Genomic DNA, 23864 nt, shown 5'->3' on the forward strand with positions numbered 1-23864 from the left:
AATTGTGCAGGATCTGCTGCTCCAGCTGGATCCTGACAAATCTATGGGACCTGATGGGATTCATCCCAGAATCTCAAAGAGCTGGCTGTTTTCCTCACAAAACCCCTCTGAATGACTTTTAAGTGGCCTTGGGAATCTGGAGATGTCCCAGCTGACTGGAAGCTGGTGAACACTGTCCTGATTTTCAAGAAGGGCAAGAAAGACCCTGGAAACTACAGGCCTCTCAGTCTCACTTTAGTGCCTGATAGAATTGTGAAGAAGATCATTCTGGAAGTATTGAAAACCACCTGAAAGACAACGCAGTCATTGGTCACAGCCAGCACGACTGTGGAGTGGAAAGTCCTGCTTATCAAACCTGGTTTCCTTTGATGACAAGGTAACCCAGTTACATCAAGCCAGTTGATGTAATCCTTTTGGATTTCAGTGAAGTTCTCGATACTGTCTCTTACAGGATCCTTCTGGACAAAATGTCCAGCACACAGCTGGATAAGCATCATATGGTGGATGGGTGAGCAACTGGCTCATGGGCAGAACACAAAGAGTTATAGTGAAAGGGGTAACACCAGAGTGGTGACCTGTCACTAGTGGGGTTCCTGAAAGCTCCATCTTAGGCTCTGTGCTCTTCAACATCTTCACAAATGACTTGGAAGCAGGACTGGAAGGGATAGTAAGAAAGTTGGCAGATGATACTAAACTTGCAGGAGCTCTTGACTCCCTCGAAGGCAGGAAGGCTCTGCAGAGGGACCTCAACAAATTATAGGACTGGGCAATCAACACTGCAACATAGGAAAGATATTAAGTCATTAGAGGGTGTCCAAAGGAGGGCAGTGAAGATGGTGAAGAGCCTTGAGGGGAAGCCATATGAGGAGTGGCTGAGGTCGCTTGGGCTGTTCAGCCTGGAGAAGAGGAGACTGAAGACAGACCTCATTGCAGTTACAACTTCCTCATGAGGGGAAGAGGAGGGGCAGGCACTGATCTCTTCTCTGAGGTGACCAGTGACAGGACTCAAGGGAAGAGCATGAAGTTGTGTCAGGGGAGGTTTAGGTTGAATATTAGAAAAAGGTTCTTCACCCAGAGGATGGTTGAGCACTGGGACAAGCTCCCCAGGGAAGTGTTCACAGCATCAAGCCTGAGTTCAAGAAGCATTTGGACAATTCTCTCTGGCACATGGTGTGACTCTTGAGGATGTTTCTGTGCAGGGCCAGGAGCTGGACTCGACGATCCTTATGGAGTCCCTTCTAACTCAGCAGATCCTGTGATATTCTGTGAACTAAAGCTAACAACTAGAATTTATGTCCAAACATTTTCTCATTCCCTATTTCCCCATTTGTTTATACCTTTTGAATAATCCCCTTCTCCTTGCTGATACAATGAAATCCATAAAATTTCTCCATCAGATTTTAAGCATTAACATGCAAGTTAGTAGCTTGCTTTCTGTGATATCCTTGTCAGTGGAGACAGATAATTCTACAGCAAACCAAGTAAGATCAAAATGTATGTCTCCACTGACTTCATGTTATGATTTTGCTACAATTTTGCTACCATAACAAAAATTGCAGTAGTTACTCAGATATTAATAGTAAATAGTTGGGAAAATTATATATATACAGTGATATACTTTTAAACACCATTGTTTTTCATTGTGAGCTATTGCAGACTAGACAGGTATATAAAAGTGCGTAATCACAAGACTGGGGCAGGGGTTCCTAACAGTTCAAAGCAGAAACATGTCAGACATGGACACCAATGGCCAATGATTGATATAAAATTGTTTAACAAGATCAGGAAAATGTCCATAACCCATAGCATGTCTGGAAGTGTCTTTATAGTGCTTATAAAACTGCATGAAAAAAACTGATTCTTCGGATGCCGTGCTTCAGAACTGGGTATGCAGAGCTGATCACTCTGGTATCCTACAATGTATTACTACATATCTAAGTATTGTTCTATTATCAATAAAAAAAAAATTAGTATTTATTCTGAAGCTTTTTTGACTCATTGATCTTATTACCCATTTTTAATGCTGTCTGTTTAAATTAGACAGAACATTTGAGTGAAGTAGACTCAAAATCATGCAGCTAATTTTATCTTCTTCAAATGAAGTACCTGCACCTGGGGATTTTTTCATCTGTCATTGTCTTCTCTCAGTATACCAGAAATATTAATACACTTGTACTCAGTGCCCTTCCGACTACCGTTGTCATCACAGTGCAAAGGATACAGATAACTCCTTGGAGTATTAGAAAGAAACTATATTTTATTCAGAGGTAGTCTTTATGTTTTTTGCCTTCATTCCAGACAGAACAAGGAAACATAGAAATTTTTTATATGATTGATCTTGGTTTTTAATTTGAAATAATATTTAAGTGATTTCTGTTATACTGTAGCAAAAACACACTTTTGCAAAAAACATGTAACTGTATTCAGGTCCCTACTTAGCATAGGAGCTCATTTCACTGAAATAATAGATTTAAGTACAATGCCTAACTTCAGAAAAGAAAGAAAATGAAAGAGAAAACAAAGAATTATAGATGAGTCAGTTTAAGAAAAATAGTGGTATGAATGATTGTGGTGATTTAAACTTAGCCAAGGGCAAATGCCCAAACTATTACTTTCTCACTGACCTTCCTCCACAGCAGAGGGACAGAAAATAGGAAGATCAACAGGAAAGAGAACCTGTAGGTTGAGATAAGGACAGATAAGCTGTTTATCAGCTACTGATGTGGACAAACGAGACTCAGCTTGGGAAAAATTCATAGAATCATACAATCATTTAGGTTGAAAACTTCTAAGAGCAAAATTAGTTGAATTTATTGTTAGTTAAAATAGATTTAGGTGGTGAGAAACAAAGACGAATGTTAGAGTAACACCTTTCTTCCCCACTTTCCCAGGACTCACTCCACTCCAGGCTGTTATACACCGTGCAGGGAAATACCTGCTCCACTAGAGTCTTCACTGCCAACTGCAGGGGAATTTCTGCTCTGTCCTTCATGACTTTGGCATTCACTGGGCTTTTTCTCACACATATTTGTCCTTTACTCCACTATGCCTGTGCAGCCTTGACTGTGGGCTCCGCCCTGCCCTGCAGTGGGTGAGTTGGAGCTGGCTGGAACCGACTGTGTCCCGCACAGGGCAACTCGCCCTGCCAGCAGCTTGCAACAGATACCCCATATGAAGATAAATATGGCTAAACCCCCTGAAAAAGGAAGTGGAGTCTAGATTACTTTTGTGTATCTCAGCCTTTTTTGGGTTTATATAATTTTACATCCTTTTAAATAATGATGGTATCAAGTAACAGCCCCTTCTTTTGCATGTATGAAAGTTCTTTGTAAAGAAGGTGTTTTCTCCTAGTTAAATGAGATTCATAGAATGATAGAATATGCTGAATTAGAAGAGACCAATCAGGATCATCGAGTCCAACTCCTGGTCCTGTGCAGGACACCTCCAAGAGTCACACCATGTGCCAGAGAGAATTGTCCAAATGCTTCTTGAACTCAGGCTTGATGCTGTGAACACTTCCCTGGGGAGCTTGTCCCAGTGCTCAACCATCCTCTGGGTGAAGAACCTTTTTCTAATATTCAACCTAAACCTCCCCTGACACAACTTCATGCTCTTCCCTTGAGTCCTGTCACTGGTCACCTCAGAGAAGAGATCAGTGCCTGCCTCTCCTCTTCCCCTCATGAGGAAGTTGTAACTGCAATGAGGTCTGTCCTCAGTCTCCTCTCCTCCAGGCTGAACAGCCCATGCGACCTCAGCCACTCCTCATATGGCTTTCCCTGCAGATTCTTCATCATCCTCGTGGTCCTCCTTTGGATGGTCTCTGATAGCCTAACGTCTTTGTATTTATCTCTATTAAAAGCTATAATTGCATCACCTGCACTTCTAGCTTTAAAAGGTTTACAAATGTTATTTCCTGGATCCTGTTCCTGTTAGGAACAATAATAAAAAAAGTTAATTAATTAGGCCTACACCAGAAATATCAATCAGTTTCATTTGCACCTTTTACATCCTGCTATGAATTTTAACATGTTACAGATCCTGTTATTTTCTGAAGTCCAGATTTAGTACATAAACATAAGATAAGATTTCTTTAAGGTCTATTTTCTAGAAGACTGTTTTTATAAGTGTTACTTGTATAGTCATCAAGAATATTAAGATATTAACCATGTACTTCCACTTCTTGCTTTTGAGGACTCATGGCAATATTATATATAGTAAGGCCTTTATCAACAAGCACATCTTTTAATTACAAAGAATAAAAGTATTTGCAATCATTTGTGGAAAAATATAATTTAAATATTTTGTTTAGTCCAAAGCACATCAATGTCAAATGAAATAGTTCTTTTAGTATAGCTGATTTATTTTCTAAGTTGGAAAAGACAAAGATATTGGAACTATCAGGATGCAAAAAACGACCAAAGAAAACTTACATGATATATTTAGTCTATTTAAAGCACAAACCAGCAAATGCACCTAACCCTATTAAGTATATTAAATCTATTTTATCTTTTCCATAAAAAAGAGACCTTTTGCACACTTGAATGCACTTGCTACAGCGCAATTCACAAGTGGAATATAAAGATGGGAAATTGAGTAATAAGATATATAATTCTCTGAAGTCATAATTAATGAAACTACGATACTGTAGTCATCACCAGTTGATACTTGCACTGAGATTCTTCAGCCACTTTTGTGACTAGAACTGTGGGTTATTTAGGAACAGAACGTCTTCCCAGCAGTATGGAAGATGGCAAAAGGTATCTCATTATACAAATCTTGAGATGTTACAGCATGACAAAGTGAACAATATAATGATCTGGTGAGCAGGTGGGTACCATCAGCTTGCAGTCAGATTTGAAGTTATAGTGAGGTCTCTGAGAAATTGCCTGATATTCCCAGCCTTCCTTTCTTTCTCCCTCCTTCCATCTCTGTCTTCCTTTCTATCATATCTCCTTCCTTTTCCTTCCTCCTTCATTTTCCATATTTCTTTCCTTTCTCTTCCTTCTCCCCTCCTTTCTCTCCCTCCTTTCCTTCTTTCCTTTCTTTCCCACTTTTCCTTCATCTTATATAGCTCAAGACATATCTACCGAACTTTATTTCACAGGTCTATGGAGTATAAAAAAAGTTTCTATATGGCATGTTCATAAATGCTAGTTCCTTTTATAACATCTGTGTCATGTGTCATTCATAGTAGATTACTCATCCCATGACTGTATAAAACCATGTCCATTCTCAAGGCATATGCTTTGACTGCTTTGAAAGTATGGACACTATTTGTCTATCTCATAATTATTTTGGGCAAAAGTGGCTCTTGCTCTTACTGACCATAGGATAGTGTGCCCTTGTAATATCTCCAGCTGATAACAAGTGGGCTTGGCTTGTCCAGGCATTATTATGTCTTCCTGAAATATCAAAAGGCTGTTGAGCTGTAATAGCTTCTGTACAGTGGGGTCACGGTCATTTCATCAAGGCATGCGCATCAGTGCAATTAAAGTGCTAGGATCTGTGGGCCAGCAAATATTACATTAATGAGCCCATCTACTCTTTTGGACTTAATTTCAGGAAAAGGTAGAAATCTTGTCAAATGTACTTAGCTATCAGTATAAGACTATCAGTTGCCTTATGATACTTACTAAGTCATAAGCATTTTTAGCCTGTTATTCCATCAAGTACAGACAAGAGTCAGTGTGTCTTGCTTTTCAATCCTGACACCCATCTATGTTTTTCAAATGCCAAATTCCACTTGGTTCATCCTTCCTTGCTGTGTAAGACTGAAGTATCATGGCCCTCGGATATGACTTGCATCTGTGTTCTCCTAGGGTTTTTCTAGGTTTAGGCACACTGACTTTACCTTAGAGCTTCTGTTACTAAACTCAATGTCACAGTGTTATGTTTATATTACTTAAATAAACACTACTGTAGACCCTAGACTATACAATATTGGGTTCATTTTTCTTTCTATTCAGAACAGTTATGTGAAATACTTGAAGAGATTGCAGGCAGAAAAGCTACCTCCATCCTAAAGAACCCAACTCTGTACTGATCTCCAAGCTTCTTTCAACAGAAACTTATATTCTTAATGCCTTAATAATTGTATCCTACAATTATTGTTTTAAACCTATAGTGAACTACAGTTGCATTCAGATTAAAATGAGCAGACAGATTTGTAAAGAGAAAATTGCTATGAACAGCTGTGTTAAGGATCTGAAAGCAACAAGGAGACTGAGTTGCAGTCACTATGCTCTTTAATATCTTCTATAGATTATTTCTAATTCCGTGTTTATTTTTATCAGTATGTATTAGCTGATGATATCTATAAATATAATACATCTTTTCTCACTGCCTTTTGCAAGACCTTGTGAAGGTATTATTTTCTTTTCCTTGAAAAACCATAAAATAAAAAAATAAAAAAAGAAATTACAGTAATAGTAATTTAAGAATTACTAGTGAACATCTAAGGAAGAACAGGCATCCTAACAGTGAAGAGACATTCTGTCTGTAAGGAGATGGGAAGGAATTAGTCTGATATAGATGCTATATTCTATCATCTCATTTCTGCATAGGATGGCAATGTAGTAAGGAAACAAAGGGAGTTCATACATTAGAATAAAGAATTGTATTACTTAATATAGTGTAATGTCTGTAACCTCAAAACAAATTCATTCATTTAATGTGTATAGTATGATTGCTTAAGTTATTTAATATGGTTAAGATTTGGTGAGAATTATATTGCTTCTCCAATTACCAAGATCACACAATTACTCATGAAAAAAAGATTTAATTTAATAGAAATAATAAAAAAATTATTCAGTTATAAATTCATTGAAAAACATGATACTAATAATCCTGTAAGGAAAAAATTCATTTCCCTGAAGAAGAATATGTTGGAAACTGATTCATTTGCAGAAAAGAAAAAAACCCAACATTATATATATATATATGTATTTATATAACAGAATTCACTTTTTTCTGAACTAAACAGTCAAATCAGTTATAAAATAGTATGGTCAATCTTATATCTGCCTTTACAAAATGTATCTGATACAGTCTGATATGTTCTATACACACTAACATATAGGCTGCATATGGTTGGATCTCAGCTTGAAATGAATTTAGAGACAGTAATAAAAGGATGACTTTATAACTTTATTTTTCTTTAAAATAAAGAATCTATTAATTTTTTTTGTTCTGTTGGTTTGTTTTTTTTTCTTTTGGGTATTTTTTTGACTTGGGTTTGATTTTGTTTTTTTTAAGGGAGCACATAGAAAATAGTTTCAAATCATGGCTGGGCTTCGCGAACAAAGATTTGGGAAGGCTCTAACCACATTTGTTACAGGTACGTTGATGTCACGTTAAAAATGTTTTTACAAGCCCAGATAATTAAATACAAGCTGAAAGTGATAAATCAGCTTTTTTTCATCCAAATTTTTAAGATGACACTCGAGTCTATATTGACAAACAAGATCCTTTCGCAAATCTGAAGAGACAAGGAAGAAAATCATTTCCTGAATTGAGTAATCTTTTAGTATTCTGCCCTGCATTTCATCAACCAAACTGTTCACTTCATCACAGCTCAGGTATACATCCTCAAAACATTTTATAAACAATATACTAAAGTCTGTATAGCACCCACAGATGTTTGCACATTCCTGTGTATTTCCAATTTATTTTAGATCTGACAGTCTTACTTCTCTTGCAATAGTGCAGTTTCCAGTTTTTACTCTAGAAATAAGTATTGTTATTTATCTCGTAGTAATCTTCTGTAATATTTTTAATAATTTGTTAAAATTAATTTTTTAAAAGACTTACTTGTTGGCATATTGGATTAGAGTGTCAGTGAAATGTACAATGTACTCTCCTAGGTCTTGATTTACATTTAACCTTAGGAAAGGTCACTGGAATTTACCTTGGCCTGATGTTAATAACAGGGAAACTCAAGTGCAAGTTATCTAACTCCTTTAAAGGATCACTGAAGTGCTCAGCATTTCAAGCTACTCTATTTGAAGTTGCACCACTTGAGGTTTAGGTTAGATATTTGGAATTATTTTTTCATGTAAAAGGTTATAAAACATTGGAGCAGACGGCCCAGGGAAACTGTGGAGTCACCATCCCTGAAAGTGTTCAAAAATTGTGTGGATATTGCACTTGAGGACACGGCTTAATGATGAACATGATGGTGGTTCTGGGTTGATGGTTGGACTTGATGATCTTAAAGATATTTTCCAACATTAACAATTATATGATTTTATGATTTAGTAATTAACAGTAAACTACAAGAAGCATTCATGCCTGGTCTTTTCCCCGAGTAATTACACTTGTCTATTGTAAAGTGCTATGAGAGAGATATTCACTAATTATACTGATTGAGTATAGTTAACATTGAGTTGATATACTCAACAAATACAACAATTATTTATAATTCAATTATAAATCTATTAAAAAAGGGAAAAAAGATTGTGCAATGCAGGAAGGTTATCAAAACTCACAGGAAGGTTATCAAATTCTTAGGAAGTTTTGAAAAATAGTCTACTGAAATGTGTAATGAAATCATGCTAGAAGAGTATATGTGAGAATACTTGCATCTGCTAGGTCAGACAACCTAATTCATGTCATTTACTGTAGTTCTGACAAGACTTTTTGGTGTATATATCTTTGTTACTAGCTAAGATGAATTGATCTGTATTGTGTCTGGAAGAATAATTACTAGTACTAGAGTTATCTAATACTCAAGTGACAATTGCCTAAAATGCTTTAGCCTCAAAAGACATATCAAAAGTCCTGTCTCATATTCTCATCAACTAACTTAAGGACATTTACCTTTCCTCTCTGACTAGAATATTCCTTCATTGCTGAATTAGTGTCTTCAGGATATCGGTTCCCTGAATCAGTCTCTGGAAACACAAGCTCTACAAAACACAGTCTTAATGAAGGTACCCTACCCAAACACAGTGTGAATTCTCTGACTTGAAATTTAAAACAATTACCAAAGAAGCGAGTATAGTAGCTGGATCGGAGAACAGGGAGATGGGTTGTGAATTTTATTTTCCCATCTGGGTCCTGTGTGACTGATAGATATTATGGTCTCTAACATAGAACAGGCGTGTAATCTCAAGAAGGGCTGAGTTTCTTGGTCAACAGATCAGTTTCGTCTGACATTAAAATGCTTTACATGGATACACAGAAAGTGAGGACAAGTACTGCCTGTGGACCATGTTGAAAGTACACTGGAACAAAGTGTCTACCAAATGGCAGTTTACAACAGAAGTCGGTTGTAACAAAGAATGCTGAGGAAGACTAAAACTCTAACCCTGTGTGGTGGGTTGACCTTGGCTAGATACCAGGTGCCCACCCACCTGCTCTATCACTCCCCTTCCCAGAAGGACAGGGGAGAGAGTAAGGTGGGGAAAAAAAAAGGCAACTCATGGGTTGAGATGAGACAGTTTATTTAAAGCAAAAATTAAAGCAAAGCTTGCGCGCACAGAATCAAAGGATAGCGGGTTTTATTCTCTACTTCCCATGAGCAGCACTGGTCGGCCACTCCCAAGAAGCAGGGCTTCGGTAGACATGACAGTTTCTCAGCAGGCAGCCTCTAGACAATGAACGTCCCCTCTCCTGCTCTGTGCCTTAGCTTTTACATCTGACCTGACGTCATACGGTCTGGAATATCCCTTTGGTCAGTTTGCATCAGCTGGCCTACTTGGGTCCCCTCCCAGGATCTTGCCCTCAACTGAGGAAGGAATGTTACAGTGTTGGTGCTGTGCTCAGCAGTAGCCAAAATGATAACTGGTTTGTTATCAACACCCTTCTAGCTGCCAATGCAAAGCACAGCACTGTGAGGGCTACTGTGGGGAAATGAACTCCAGCTCAGCCAGACCCAATACACCCTGAAATTTCTGCTTTAATTTTTCAAAAAGTAGGCAAAAAGTGAGCTGTAGAAAAGGTAAAGAAAAAAAATCAGCTGGGATACTTTCACAGAAAGTATTTTATAATAAAAATTAAATACTTTTGCGATACTTGAATAGTTGGAGAGAGGCAAACTCTTATTGTGGACATGTTACCACAGATTTTACAGTACTTTTGAAACTTTTGCTCAGTGCCTGGGAAAGTTATGGACAGATTATCTGGAGTGCAATCACACAGCATGTACAGGACAAGAGATCAGGCCCAGTCAGCAGGGTTTAGAAAAGGCAAGTCCTACTTGACCAACATGATCTCCTTTTATGATCAGGTGACATGCGTAGTAGATGAGGGAAAGGCTGTGGATGTAGTCTACCTGGACTGCAGTAAAGCCTTTCATACTGTCTCCCACAGCATTCTCCTGGAGAAGCTGGCAGATCACAGCTTGGACAGGTGCACTCTCTACTGGGTTAAGAAGTGGCTGGAGGGCCAGGCTCAAAGAGGGAGTCACATCCAGTTGACAGCCGGTCACTAGTGGAGTTGCCCGGGGCTCAGTATTGGGGCCAGTCCTGCTTAATATCTTTATTGATGATCTGGATGAGGGAATTGAGGACACTTTCAGTAAGTTCACTAAGATGACACAGTAAGTAGACACTAAGTGGATGGGTGTGTTGATCTGCTGGAGGTTAGGAAGGGATCTGGGCACTCTGCATCTCTCTCTCGGGGCTGAGATCAATGGTATGAGGCCAAGTGCTGGGTCCTGCACTTTGGCCAGAACAACCCCATGCAGAGCTACAGGCTGGGTAAGAGTGGCTGGAAAGCTGCCTGACAGCAAAGGACCTGGGGATGTTGGTTGACAGCCTGCTGAGCATGAGTCAGCAATGTGTCCAGATGGCCCAGAAAATCGATGGCATCCTGGCTTGTATGAGAAATAGTGTGGGCAGTGGGACTGGGCCAGTGATCATGCCCCTGCATACGCAGCACTGGTGAGGCCTCACATCAAGTCCTGTGTTCATTTCTGTGCCACTCACTGCAAGACATTGATGTGCTGGAGCATGTCCAGCAAAAAATGTCCAGAGAAAGCCAATGAGGCTGGTGAAGAGTCTACAGGATAAATCAGTTGATGAGTGGCTGAGGGAGTTGGGATTGTTTAACCTGGAGAAAAGGAAGCTCAATGGAGAACTTATCGCTCTCTACAACTCCCTGAAAGGAGGCTGTAGCAAGGTGGGGGTTGGCCTCTTCTCCCAGGCGACCAGCAACAGGACAAGAGGAAATGGCCTCAAGTTGTGCCAGGGGAGATTCATGTTGGAGATCAGGAAGAATTTCTTCCTGGAAAGGTGTAACAGACAGATAACATACAAATGCCAAAAATTATGTCTCACCATTGTTTCTGCTTGTCAAAAACTTCCTACCAAAACTTCTGTGTCAGTTTTCCACCAGAAGTTCTCACCAAGATTTTCCCACTGGAGTTTTCCTGCCAAAAGATCCTGGTATTGTTCATAGTTATCATATCTCTGTGAACATGTGAATAGGGCTACGTGCCAAGAAACCACACACAACCTCCTTTGAACACTATAAAAGATGAGGAGAAGTTTGGGAAGAGCAGGGGAAGAGGAGTGAGAAAGAGAGTTTGGCTATAGCAGCCAAAAAATCTCTTCTCTACCTCACCCTCACTTTTTTTCTTCCGCCGCTGTAAACTGCCTGCCGTCACCAGAAACTGGACCCCTGCCGTCTTGAAGTGGACTGAGAACCACCGTACTACCTGCGTGAGTTTTTCCACCCTGACCATATTTCTGAGGGCTGAGAAGTGCATACTGAGACCTCTGCATGGCCTGAGGCCGCCCGGTGTGAGTGGGGGTTAGCTGCCACATCCTGGCTGCATTCCAGAAGAATTAAGACCCCCTGCAGCTAAAGAGATGACATCTAAGGTAGCAGAGACTACAGAAAAAAAAAGGGCAAAAACTGCTTCTCTCCCTCTCCCCCCACTCCACAGGCCAGCTCAGATGAAAAGGTAGGTTTTTTTGGTGGTAATCTTTTTCTCTGCTTTTAAAAGTAATCTTAGCATTTTCTAACCTTTTCTTATTTTTTCCTCTTTCTCTTTGCATCTCTTAGCAATTAATAAAAACAGTTTTGGTATCAACAGATAACTTGTATGAGTTTTAATTTTGCTCAAGGGAACATTCGAATATAAAAATTCTTTCTGCAATATTTTAGCAGATTGTAACAAAAGGGTAGTTAAACATTGGAACAGGCTGCTCAGGGAGGTGGTGGAGTCAACATCCCTGGGCATGTTAAAGAAATGACTGGACATGTCACTTAGTGCTGTGGTTTAATTGAGATAGTGGTGTTCATTTAAAGGTTGGACTCGATGATCTTGAAGGCCTTTTCCAATCTTAATGGTTCTATGATATTTGACTCTATGAAACAAGTATGAAATATACATGAATTTATGTGATTTTAAAAAATCATCATATCTGCATTAAAACTCCAAATACAATATGTATTTTCTTTCTTAACACTAAAAGAACTATGGCCATTTCAGTATCATTCATAAATATGGGAAAAAAGGTTGACCATACTTTCTTCATTTAAGTGACAATGATTAGTGATAAATGAATATTTCACAGAATACTTTTACAACTAAGGATCACAATCCCATAATCCACAGCTTTCTCTGAGGAAACTGGCATACTTAACAAATGGTTCTATTAAAACATAGTCAGTCCCCATTTGCACATCCTTGTTGCTATCAGCCCTGCCCCCTAGAGAAACACCAAAAACACATTCTGTAGCAGGAATATCTTTTCAGACTAACCTTTGTACTGACCTAACAGTGCAAGAGGTCAGAATTTTTCTGGTTTGTATTAATACCTATGCTTGGGCCCAGTGACTGCTGTCTCCCCTCTTTCAGTTTCGTCTCTGGAGAAACATTTAAAAGAGGACTGAGATGGTGCCTTGACTGACAGGTGTGAAACTTCCAGCATCAACGTCACACTCTTCTCAATGAAGACCTCAGAATGCTGATGACTTACTGCAATTGTTGACCCCCTCTTCTTGTTGTTATGTGTTGGTTTTGGAACCGTGAGGTACACTGGCAAGCTGAGCATAATACCAAAGTAAAAAATAGATAGTAGGAAAGCTTTTTCTCTAATAGTTTTAGAGATCTTATTAGTAAGCCTTTGGGTATTAATTTGGTCTATGAGTATGAGTACTATCCAAATTGAACTATTAGGCTGTTAAAACACTAATTATACAAACAATAAATTCTTCTCTCCAGATATATATATGGAGAAGTCTCTTTACAATTATGACCTTTTTCAAAGTACTCTGAGTGTAATTTACTGGTTAAGTGAACAGACAACTTTAAACTAAAGCACCTGGATGATGGAAACTTCTAGCAAAGTGGCTCCAAGCAAAACCACCTCATTCATATAGTATCTCCTGTTGCACAAGCGAGGAGGGAACTCATTATGGTCTGTAAAGAGGCCAATTGGACCATTGGGGAAGGCAGGAAATATGTCTCCCTTATAGGAATATATGAAAAAAACCTCAACAATCTCAAGTGCTCTACAGAGGTTTGGTTTTTAATCAGTCCCATCTTCCACCTAAGGAGCAGATTCAATAAAACATGCTCAAATGGAAAACTACTGCTCTTAATCTATTAGATGTTGTCTGCAGTACGTATACTGAGCAGTACCGGTACAGATATAGCTAAGATATTGCTATTTCCTGTTGATTATGAATGAGTCACATTAATTTTCTATGCATCTTCAGAGAACAGGATCACAACATCCATCAAAATTTCTGAGACATCCTTCTTGTTAGGAGAGGCATAAAAAACACCACCTCTGGTGGAGGAGCCGAGCCCAGTGCACCCAAAGACCTGTGAGTCCCTCTCTCCTAGACCAATGGATGCAGCTGTTGCATTCCTGTTTGCAGGTTCAACAGCAGCTAAGAGCATGTATGCCAGAGACACACACCTGCAGAGGACACTAATGCAGCCAGCTAATAGACTACCCACAGATGCAGCATTGCCTTTAACAGCACACGCACGTAACGATACCATATTGAACATAAAACGTGTACAAACAGCCAAATCCCAGTCCTCTTCTCAGATTGATCAGGATTGAAGCTTGCTAGTAAAAGTACACATCTCCTTACTCTCTCTTTCAAAAGCACTGACACATTTGTGAACCCCTTGAATATCAGTGTGGGACCTCAGCTCATTTAATATTGATATCCAGAGCTTGGGCCTCCTACTCATCAGACAGTCCAACTTGAAGGCTGCTAATGAAGTGCACGTGCACATTTATGCATGGGTACACATACACACGAGTTGAGGGGAAAATATAAACATTCTGATCTTCCTAGTGGCTCATGCCCAGGCACACAGGCCCTGTCACTCTTGCTCCCCCTCTCCCTGCTGATGCTGGGACTCTCATCTGCTTCAGCTGGCATCAGGCATGGGAGCCACATCACCCAAGGTCTCATGCCAGTCACTGGCACTAAGTTGACTCACTGCAGACACACGTTCCTATGATCTGTGGTCTTCCTTCAGCTGCTGATGCTGAGACCCTCATTCACTCCAGCTGCTGGCACCAAAGACATTAAGACAGTGGCCTATCTCCAGCTGCAGCCTCCAAATTCAGTCACTTTGGTATCTCCAGTTCTTTCATCTAGACCTTACAACACTCACAGATGGGGAGAGAGCAAGATTGTATGGAAAGAGAGTTAAGAAATATTTAACAGAAAGAATGGAGAAATGGATAGACTACAGCGATTCATGGCAGGTCTCAGTCAGACAAGAGTACTGAACGGCGAACTATTCACACACTACCAGCCTTTTTTATACCTCCTTCCTCTTTGTACCCACCTCATCCTTGTTTCACCCAGATTCCCTTCCCTTAAACATTTCTTAGTAAGTCTAAGGGTGCAAATTCTGGTATGAATTGGAGTATTCAATCATAAGAATAATGGCAAGCCTAATGTTAGCTGTTTGCGATTAAGTTATGTTAAAAATGAGCTTTCAGGAAAGAGTAAAAAGAGGTTTGAGATCTCAGTGAATGAACGAAGCAATTAGTATATAATAAAAACACATAATTGACATAATTTACGCTGCTTCTCCCATAGATCCATTCTATCATTATGAACACAACTTAAACCCAGAAACCTTTACTTATTTTGAATAAAACCTTGCAAATAATAATTGTAAATATAAATGTAAAATAATTTTATTATAATTTTACTTGCTTCTCATCAATTTACAGTAACAAGAAAAATTCATATTTTCATTCAGATCATGTGAAATAGTTGCTGCCAGGGCCTTATCTCATTTTAGAAAAAAGATATGACAAAGTTTGCAAAATCTTAATCATAATGAGCACAATCTTAGTATTATGTTTGTATTTTCTGTGTAAAAGTTTAATATCAAAACAGAAGAATGTTTTGAATTTCCTGTTAATTTCAGACAAAATAACAAGTCAAGTTACAAGATTCATAATTACACAACTCACCTTTTCTGAGAACATCATAGAGCCACCATGGAACAACAACAGAAAAATGTCTGTTTTCCTGCAGGCTGTTTTTTTTAGATAATTATTTTTGAAATTTTTTTTGTGATAGCAAACACCTTAACACAGTATTGTAGGAAGAAATGCAAACTTAAAACAACTACATTTGGTTAGAAAATAATTGCACAATTATACTGTATGTTAGTCAACCAGTCTTGTTGCAAAGTGTGCTGATATACTACACACTTTTCTCTTACAGCAGGACCTGGGGCAATTTATAACAGAGCAAGAAAATATGAGTTAAATTCCTGTAAGTCTGTCTTCTCCTTCTGTGATACTTATGCTTAAGAACAACGAAGGATTCCCTATTTTCTTTTAGCTAGGTGGAGAACAAAAAGGCAGCTAGTGCACATTCAATAGTCTCTTTTTCTCCTTCTCAGTCCTTTACAACTACTTGAGGGGAGGTTGCAATGATTGCTGCCATCCACTAGTTCAGAGTATTGAACTGTTTTTATGTCATGATGGGTTTTGGTTTACTGTATCTGGAAGGGTGTTTCTCCTGTGTCCACCTCCCTTCTCCCTCATCAGGTCAAAATTGCAAGAATAAAAAAGATTTTTGTAGGGAAAATTTCAGAAGCACTGTGCCCACACAACTTGCATGAAAGGACAAGAGTGAGCGTTCTAAAAAGATATGGACAATGAGTAGGGGAAAAACTAACTCTAGAAAACTCTACTAATGGACTTTTCTCCTTTGGAAAAAAGTGGGGGGTTTTTCAGTTTTCTCAGAATTATGCTGACTGTGATGCTTCTACAGTGAAAGAGAGGGAGAAAAGGGAGAGTAATATCAAACACATTTACTAGGAATTTAAAATTCAGCATGCCTATCCCATTTTTATAAAATATAATTCTATACAGACTTAAATATCAACAAGACTTTTCAGTCTTTCATTTTGAAAATAAAGATTGGCTTGTTTGGCTCTTGGATCCCTTTAACTCCCTTATGCCTTTCTTTTTTTCTTTTAACTCTTCATCTCAATGTAATAATTTGTTTATATTCTATGATTGTCAGGGATAATTGATGCTTCCAAGAAAGAGACATTTTGAAAAGTTTTGCTGTTGTTGAATATTCAAGAGCTAGCTTTATACTTAGCTCATTCTTAAAGAATGTTCTTCTGAGTATCGCTACTTTTCTTATATCAACAGTCAATTTCTGCTGTGAAGCTCAGAATTAATAGTGGTTTTAAATTTGACTGTTCTTCTAACTCCCCAAAAATTGTTTACAATTGGATGGCTTTAGGTACATTTTGATTAAACTTTTCTTATGAAAACATCTTATTTGTCCAATATATCAAAAATAAACCAAATAATTTCCTTCTTTTTTATCATGACACATCCTTAAATCATGAGATTGTTTCTGAATTATTCTGAGTTATTTCCATCTTATATTTCTAGCAAATCTATTAAGAATATACTGAAATTATGAATACAAATGTCATGATTGTTCCAAATCATCAAATCAGAAAGAGCTCCGATTCTTGTAAACTCTGCTTTTAAGAGATAGTGAGAGAGTGATTATGAGTCTTCCTTTGTAAAACCACCAATAGGTGAAAGGTACCAAATATGAAAAGCTTCTCTCATTTGTATGATTTCACTTTAATATATGAGTGCTTTGGAATAGTCACATGGAAGTCTGATTTCTTTATTTTATAAAACTTATTCTTAAAAAAACCTGAGGACATGGCAAACTGTGCAAAAATAATTTAAAATAACTATTTTAATAAAGCAAAAGTTCATACCATTATTATAACACAGAAAACCATTTTTGTTCCACAGGCAACAAAGGTGCTTCTTACCTGTAAAGCCCTTGTCACAGTTACAAAGAAAAGTATTTGGAGTAACATTGACGCAGTTGCCATTGAAACACGTAGATGGCTGGCACTGTCCAACTATTTCGGTACAATTTTTACCTATTTGAAAGGAATAATATGAACATTGAATTTTACAAAATATTTAGGGGTTTTGGTGAAGTATTTTTAAATGTCAAATGTATAGCTGCAATACAGATAGGCAGGTGGATAGTTGGGTATTTGTGTTAACGTTGTTCATTAGTTTTCACTAGAATTACTGAAATTCTAAAGCAAGACAGAAAGATATTAATCTGCTTTTATAGGAACTACTGTGCTCAGCCTCATCTGCCATATAGTCACGAATTCACATATACTTTAAAATGCAGAAATGCTGCTGAAACAGTAGTATTTTTTTCTTTTTAACATGAATCTAGCTTAATGCTTCCTCCAGCATTGAGAACAAGAGATGTTCTCATGTGGAGTGGAATTTGACAGAATTTTTCTTAATATGCAGCTTTCTGGAAATTACAGTTCCAGTTATAAGTTTTTAATGTTATTTCAGCATACAGGTCTAAATACCATATAATTATGCTTGCCGCTTGAATTACTGCTATGACATTATTGACGGTTCAACAACTTTTCAAATTTCTAATTGACTTTATATTATGGGAGGCACTTTTTCTCCCTTATTATTGTGTAGCCATGCCCATAATATATGGTGGTTTATCTTCCTAATTCTTCTTGTTTACATACAGTTTATTTATGGGAGCAGTACTGTTAATACAAAATTATGGCACTACCCAAAACTTTCCTATATAGGCTCACAGAATATTTCAAGCATTGCTTGTTGATAACATTAAGCATGATGATTGCTTTTAACAGAATTGCTTGTGAATTTCTCCATTAATTTCAGTTAAATTAGTACCAGACACTTTTTGATATCATTATTTTCAAAGCCTTTTATACAGCCCCCAGAAATCATAGCAGAAATATTAAACATACTGCATACCATCAATTTTTTCCACTATATTACTTCACTTTGAGTAATTATAAAAATATTGTACTCATAACATTGACTCATTCATACCTGCTTAATCTTCTATTGACAAATGCATTAATAACCAAATTATTACACGCTTTGTAAAGCGATTAAAAATAAATTACAGCAAACTTTATGCAACATAACCTTAATTTCTGTGTTCTATGAACCTCACTTGTTCATGATTCATCAGCTATGTTTCATAGCATAGCATCACTATTGCGAGAGCACAGAAATTCAGTTCAACAAAGGAACATTGCAACAATTCTGTTCCACAAGTACAAAAAGAGCTACAACAATCCATTTTGTGATGTGAATTAATATTTCTGGAACTTTCTAAAGCATGCCCAAATTCCATTGGTTTGAATCCAGGAATAATATACAATTTCTTTAATGGTCTTTCTTAACCCCCTGAAAGGAAGAAAATGGCTAAGAATTTATCTAATCGTGCTCTACTCTCTGGTATTAGAATCCCAACACTAAATTCAGTTTCTTCAATGGGTTTTGAGTAAGTACTGCAATATTTCCTAGATAGAATCAGATAATTTTTTTTTCTTTTGTGAAATATTTAATTTGATGATAACAGTATGTTTAATGAATTCCCTTTGGAAGGAACTTTACGGTACAGAACAATCTGGAAGAAAAGATTAAGTATTTTGCTTTGCTTGTTCTTCTAATTAAATGTTTGACCTTTCAATTAAAAACAAATTTTGATTTTAAAAATTTCCGTAGTGTAACTTAAAGGTCCTTAAAACTGAAAAGGGAGGGTTTTTTTCAGCAGATTGAATGAAATGCTCAATAAAACCATTTACTTTTTTTCAGTAGTTTGGTTAAGTAACTATTTTTTGGGAGTTTACTCCAAACCATTTATGTTATTTGGTATAAGAATTTAAATTGTTGAACAACGAAAAAAAAAATCAGTTACTTCTGTAAGTTCTCAAGTGCTTATTAACATCTCGTGCTTAAGTAGGAAAGACATATGATAAGAACCTATTCTGTTTTTCTGTACAATGCACTTATGAATATCAGCAAGTACAAATTGTCTTCAAATTCTTGCACAATCTCCCATAAGTGACTATTTGTAAAAGTGATTCAGTGCAGGTGTGGTAGTGGCAGTGGAAAATCAAATTATACAAAAGCCTTGCTAATTATGTTCTCACTGTTTTATCATCCATTAAGAAAAGTATATGATCCATGTAACGTTTATTCCTAGAAGATAAAAGAAATACCTGAAAATTTTGGAGAACATGTGCACTCGTAAGAATCTCCAGAAAATTCTGATTTCTCAGTGCAGGAGGCGTTGTTGTGGCAAGGTTTGGTGGAGCATATATCAAACTTCTGGCAGAATGTTCCAGAATAGTGTGAGAAACAATGACAGTTATACACTTTTTCCCAAACATGGCTTAGACATTTTCCATGCCCAGAACAGAATGGTGCATTTGGAGACTGTTGGCAAAACTGCTGCTTCACAGTTACGTTCAGACGAAGGCCCATATTGCACAATAGGGGGCCTCTCTTATGAAGTTCTGCAAAGTAATGAGTTCCAACACCAAGCCAGTTAGGGTCAACTTGGTGCAGTCCTCTTATCTGGCAAACAAAAATCAACTGTTCTTGAAGAAAAGCAGCTTTAGGGCAGTCAATAAATTCTTCCTTGGAGACGTTTACCAAATTCATTCCATAGGACTGAAAGGATGGCTCAGAAGCGATGAAGAGGCTATCACCTAATTGAAGCTGTAAGGGGCATATCTGAGGGATTCTGAGGTTTTGTCCTCCCAAGATTTCCCCAGTAATACTTTTATTCATATTCCAGCATTCGGTGTAAAAGTCTGAGCAGACATTTGCCCTTGGTGTCCATTTGATTACAGTAGGTTTTGGTTCCACTCTCCATTCAGCTGTCATTTGCCTCTCACATATTACCTGCCCATTTACAACGCAGAGTTGAAGAAAGCACACTAACATGGGAACTGCTGATTTTGTAGTCATCATTTTACCTGGCAAAGGGAAGTTATCTTTCACACCTGCTTCATTACTGAGGATAGCTTCAGAACACTTGTTCCTTAAAGTTCTTGAATATTTTTCATGGCAGCCTAGGAATTCAAAGAGAGGAAAATATTTGTTTTCGCACCAAATACATTTGAATATTAAATCCTCATTACAAGTACAGAAAATGTACAACAAAGCAAGGGCAACATCTATTTACTCTAATGGAAAACTAAAATAAGTCCAATTAACTGATCAGAATTATAACACTTTAACAAAAGTCAGATGTTTCCTATTTTTATTCCTGCTAAAGATTTGATTTTTATTTAGTACATTTCATTGTACTTGTGTGCAGAAGAGAAAGAGCTTAAAAACATACTTTCCATAATCCCTCCCTGTGTTTCCAAAAAATGTTATTCAAGTTAAGATAGGACATCTGTGGCAAAACTAGGAACATCTAAGCTCTAGTCATGAGTTTTAAGCATAAATATTTTCCTAATAATGATTTATTATTTTATGATAAAAGTAGATATTCTGAAGACGTAGGCCTGAGAATTCTGGCTTTATGAAGAAAACATGCAAGCAATCCTCAACACTTTTCTGTTCACACACACTCAGCAAAACACTTCATTAAATCCTTACTTTTCAAAGTACATATCTTAATCATATGCTTGATGGTTTTATGTATCACGGTTAAAGACAACAGACTACAGAGTCCTCCATAACTGTTTAATTTATAGATTAGCCTTTTTTGTCCCTTGAATATATCTAGCAATTTTTTATTGCATGGAGATGAATGATTAGAGAAGGAAAACCAAAATAAGATTATATATAAGTGTGGTAAATATAAATGGTAAATATAAAATGGTAAACCCCCAGGGGGTGGTTACCCTTGGGGTTGAGCCAATGAGTGCTTCTGCAAAATATAAACATATCACCCAGACCGGAAAAGGAGGTCGTAGTTGTTGTTGGAGGAGAGGTGGTCATGTTCTGAGGCCATGAGGAGAAGGGGCAGGAGCCCCGTTGGGGGCTATGGCCCCCCTAGCCCCTGACTGGGGGGCTACAGGGACTTGGAACAGTGTTAGACTGGGCTAAGTATCTGTAGCTGAGAAGCTGGGAGTTTTTCTCCACCGTGAGCAGCAGCAGGTGCAGCGGCAGAACAGCACTGACCGGAGAACAGTGACAAGGAGCCAGAAGATAAGGAGCAGCAAAAAAAGCATTGCAGTCAAGGAGGAGAGACACAGAGAAATGTCTGATGGAGACAGAGCAGGACTAAGCTCTACAGAGAGAGAGAGTTTGGGTAAGAACTGAAACAAACTCCCCAAACCCCTCTGAGACCTCCTAGAAAGGAGGAGGAGATGGACTCTTACTTGAGAAGAGTCTTGGAGTGCTACAGCACTGAAAAGAGAGGAACCGAGAAGCTCAGGCTTCCCACAGCTGGACCGGGACAGCTGAAGGAATGTGGAGGAGGGCTTTGCCCCCCCGCTGCTCTGAGCCAGAGCACGGGAGCTCTGTAAGGGAATTTGAATCCCCTCGAGGACAGGGACCATCACGAAGACCCTGCACTTCATGATATGACGTGGTGAAGTGACCTTTGTCCCGATGAACACAGCCCACGGAAGAGAAGACCCTCACTTGGAGTCGAAGGGCCGAGAGGGGCTTGGAGATCCACCTCGTGTGTACTGGCAGAGATCCAGCTACAGTGGCTGCATGGAAAGAGAGCGACTGCTGCCCTAAAGAGACTGCTACTCTGAGAGTGGAAAGGATCTCTTCCTTCTTCCCTCCTGGACTTTTATTTGGAGGAAGAAGAGATTTGATCCATTGTAAATACTGCTTTATCATAGAGGAGATAGTTAAGATTGTATATGATGTATTATACTATTTATTTGTACAGTCATTGTAATATAACCCCTTCCCCCCATTTTGAGTCTTGTGTGGTGTCTGGAAAAACCATCTCACATTGGGCTGAGATGTGGGAGGGGGGCTTGGACTCGGGAATTGGATTTTGGGGCTCTCAAACCATTACAGTAAGTAAGCTTTTTCTTGCAGTCATACTAAAAATGATGAAAATATATTATGTTTAATACCTTAGAAATTTTCCATAGATTTACATTAGTAAAAGTTTAATTTGTCTTAAATACAATGTTTTTTCTCACTTTTAGTCTTTTTCCTCTCACTGTACTTATCTGACACTTTAAGGTAGTGGTTTCTATACTGACATTTACAAATGAGAAAATTATTTGAAAGAATAAAATCTATCTTACAAGGGAAGACATTTAATAAAAATAAAAAATAGTATTTATAGTTTGAAATTTTTTCACATTTTTTCTCATTTTTGCACAGCACATGGAAACACACATGGATGCATATTTTTCTATACCTACATGTACCTGGTCTACCACTAAAGTGCATGTGGATTATGATACTGATTGAAGTACATGATTTCCTTAAATGTCCTCCTCTTCTCCCATGTACTTCGAGAGTATTTTGGACCATACTTTGGACTATTCTGAAAAATCAAAGCAGGACAGAAAAGATACTGTTTGAGGAAAACTTTAGTTGAAGAATATTAAAAGACTCAAGAAGCTGCTGCAAATTATAGGATACTATCAAAGAGTAGCATTCGGTCTCTCCCATTGTCACAAATTGGGATGAAAACATCTAAAATTTAGCTACATCCTGTTAGTAAATTGCTGAGCATGTGAACCTATCCCAATTATCTTTGTGCAGAAGAATGATCAGCACTGTTTAAGCATTTGAAGATACCAGAAAAGTGTGGACTATGACTAACTAGTAGTAATAATAGCAGACTCAAGCTTTAGAATATTAAACTCAGAAGGGGTAGGAACCAGGGTTTGATCCTTCTCCCAGAATAGCTTCTGTTTTGATTTAATTACTGAATCCCAATTCTGCCTTCAAAGAGTTTTGGTACTCTAACCACATAGCTCCAGAGCCAGGCAAGTATGTTAATTTCTAATTTTCTCTCTCTGTCTCTGCATTTCCACCCCTGAGAGTTAACTCCCCATAGAAAGAAAGAAAGGACATGGATCTGCAAGAAAACTACTACCCTTGTTGCTGAATACTCATTGTCTTTCTATTTTGAGACCATTCTATTATCTTCAGAATCTCATGATGTTCAATGATACCATTAGATAATGGTCTATCAAATGTGTAGTTTGGATCATTTAGCATTTTTTTCTTTTCAGGTAACAGTCTTGAACTATTAGATTCATTATAGCTGCTATTACATCTGTCACTATTATCAGGTATAAAAGTCTATGTTCTATATTACTGCATATTTAGAAATCCTACATTCAGCAGCCCATCTTTTCATACCTATTTCATAATGAGATTTTCTCAGTTGGTACTAAAATAGGCCTTTATAAAAGGTTATTTTTCTTTTTAGATACTTCAAAGAGAAAGCTACTGCATGTTTAATGCAGAGGAGTTCCTGCCCACTTACATTTTGCCCTTCATTCATGCAATTATGCATCACTATGGTATCACATATGGGTTTAATTTTTAAATTAAAGAAAATGTGCTTCCTTACAATATTTGTATGGGGTAAATCTGGACTATTTTAAAATAAGT

The 23864-nt window shown here is 37.8% G+C and overlaps 1 protein-coding gene across 1 annotated transcript in view; it reads right to left on the reverse strand.

The window, feature by feature from the left end:
* Window positions 1–22725, reverse strand: part of LOC113982944 (protein eyes shut homolog) — a gene marked incomplete at its 3' end in the record, with an annotated part of 505234 nt that extends 482509 nt beyond the window's left edge. Inside the window, exons 1-3 of the mRNA XM_039383315.1 lie at window positions 22664–22725; window positions 19523–20380; window positions 17261–17374 (exon numbers count right to left, since the gene is read on the reverse strand). Of these exons, the coding sequence (XP_039239249.1) occupies window positions 17261–17374; window positions 19523–20380; window positions 22664–22685 (994 nt within the window). The remainder of the gene's footprint in view (window positions 1–17260; window positions 17375–19522; window positions 20381–22663) is intronic.
* Between the last annotated feature and the right edge of the window lie 1139 nt (window positions 22726–23864).

Source organism: Pipra filicauda, unplaced genomic scaffold, assembly GCF_003945595.2.
Source record: "Pipra filicauda isolate LSUMZ 115617 unplaced genomic scaffold, ASM394559v2 scaffold303_size993520_pilon, whole genome shotgun sequence".
NCBI lineage: Eukaryota > Metazoa > Chordata > Aves > Passeriformes > Pipridae > Pipra > Pipra filicauda.